The sequence below is a fragment of the Rana temporaria genome, chromosome 2, assembly GCF_905171775.1.
Source record: "Rana temporaria chromosome 2, aRanTem1.1, whole genome shotgun sequence".
Classification (NCBI taxonomy): Eukaryota; Metazoa; Chordata; class Amphibia; order Anura; family Ranidae; genus Rana; species Rana temporaria.
Window position 1 is genome coordinate 13,674,112 of NC_053490.1, and position 1,811 is coordinate 13,675,922.

At 38.7% G+C, this 1,811-nt stretch overlaps 1 protein-coding gene across 1 annotated transcript; it reads right to left on the minus strand.

Annotated features, from left to right (window-relative positions):
- Positions 1-230: 230 nt before the first annotated feature.
- LOC120928168 (olfactory receptor 4D5-like) lies at positions 231-1,420 on the minus strand. The gene has a single exon (XM_040339279.1). It carries the CDS (start codon positions 1,173-1,175, stop codon positions 231-233), a length of 945 nt encoding a protein of 314 aa, XP_040195213.1. The 5' UTR covers positions 1,176-1,420.
- Positions 1,421-1,811: the final 391 nt, after the last annotated feature.

Below are 1,811 nucleotides of genomic sequence, written 5' to 3' on the forward strand. Positions count from 1 at the left end.
CTTGCCCCTCCTCTCTCATTTAGCTCAGTGACTTAGGCCAGTTGTGAATGAAACACATTAGGGAAAGGGGTTGGTGGGGTGAGGGCAGCTTACTAGTTCAATAAGGTTATTCAATGGGTGGTATTTTGGTTTGCGCTTTTTTCTCTTTTTTTTTTTGACTTTGCACGTATTTATATGTAATGGTTACAGTTAAATAACTTTTATTCCAAGTTTTCTTACTAGACAGGCTTTCAAAAGTCCCGGTGTGTCATCTTTTGAAACTTGCGTACAATTTTGATTTTCAGGGCTTCTGTCCTTATTCCATAAATGACAGGGTTCGCAGTGATTGGAGTCATCAGTCCAATGACGGTGATCAAAACATGAGCGGCTAGGGAGACGGATCCACTGTTTAGCCGGTATCGTAATAAAATAAAGAAACTTGCGATCATAAAAGTTGAGAATGCGGCGAGGTGGGTAACCAGAGTGCTGATGGCTTTCTGACAAGCTTCTTTGGAAATCTTCAAACAGATGATAAATGTTCTTATGTAGCAATAAACGATCATTAGCAGGCAACTGATGTCAATCAAAAATGCCTCAACAGCTCCAAAGATATTATTGACCAAAGCATCTCCGCAAGCTAATTTTATAAGTGACATATTTTCACAGAACACATTATTGAGGTGTCTCCCGCATAATGGGAGATATGCTGTCATTGTCACGGGAACGAAGACTACTAAGAAGGCAGAAACCCAGTTTATGATTATAAACTTCATTGCCCGGGTGTTGGTCATCAAAGCTGGGTATCTCAGTGGCTCGCCAACAGCTAAATACCGGTCATGGGCCATTATGGTAAAGGTAAATACTTCGATGGCAGCAAAGCTATGAAGGAAAAAAGACTGGACAAGGCAACCAGAAAAGGAAATGGTGGTGGACCCAGAAAGTAAGTCAAAGGTTAGCTTGGGGAGGAAAGTTGAGCTACCAAACATACCATTGAAGACCAAATTACATATGAAGATGTACATGGGTTCATGCAGGCTTTCCTCAGTCCAGACAACAAGTATGATTAAATAACATATGAACATGGTTGTGATATAAACAAACAGCGCTATGGCAGAATATAGGAACTTAAACTTCTCCATCTCCACTACACCAAGGAGAACAAAGCTTGTGCTGGCTTCTGATATGTTTCCTAACATTATTTTCGTGTATTTATTTCAATTATCTACAGTGTATCCTAAAGAAATATCTTACGTTACAAACACATGAGCATACAGTATATAAAGATATTCCAACTACACCGAATATAAATATATAAAAACACTGTTGTAGATCTCACCCCTCTACATTGGACTGCATCTAGTGACATTTATTTATATGGTAAGCAATGTCCTCAGAGACTCAATGAAGCACCTCCATTAATGAAACACATTCTTCTTTGTTACTAATTGGTCCCTGGGTACCTAAAACATTCAAATCCTATCAAACAATACATGATGACATCCTAGTTCTAAAAACAAAATGTACAAAAGCCAATTTTCTTTCCTTTCTTGAAAAATTACAGCTATAAAGAAAAAAAAATAATAATTAAAACTAGTTTTATTTTTACCATTTTTTTTCAAATCATTAAGACTTCCTTTTTCCTTCCTAGGATAACTTTAGGATAAGAAAGAATCTGAATTCTTTATTGTTCACATTAACCACTTGCGGACCACCCTTCATGTACTGTAGATGGGCAGCCCTCACAGGCAAAAGGATGTACCCGTAAGTTGCTGCCTGCTTCTGGGTTTAGGGCGTGAGCATGTGCCCCCCCTCCGCCGACACTCACTGTCATT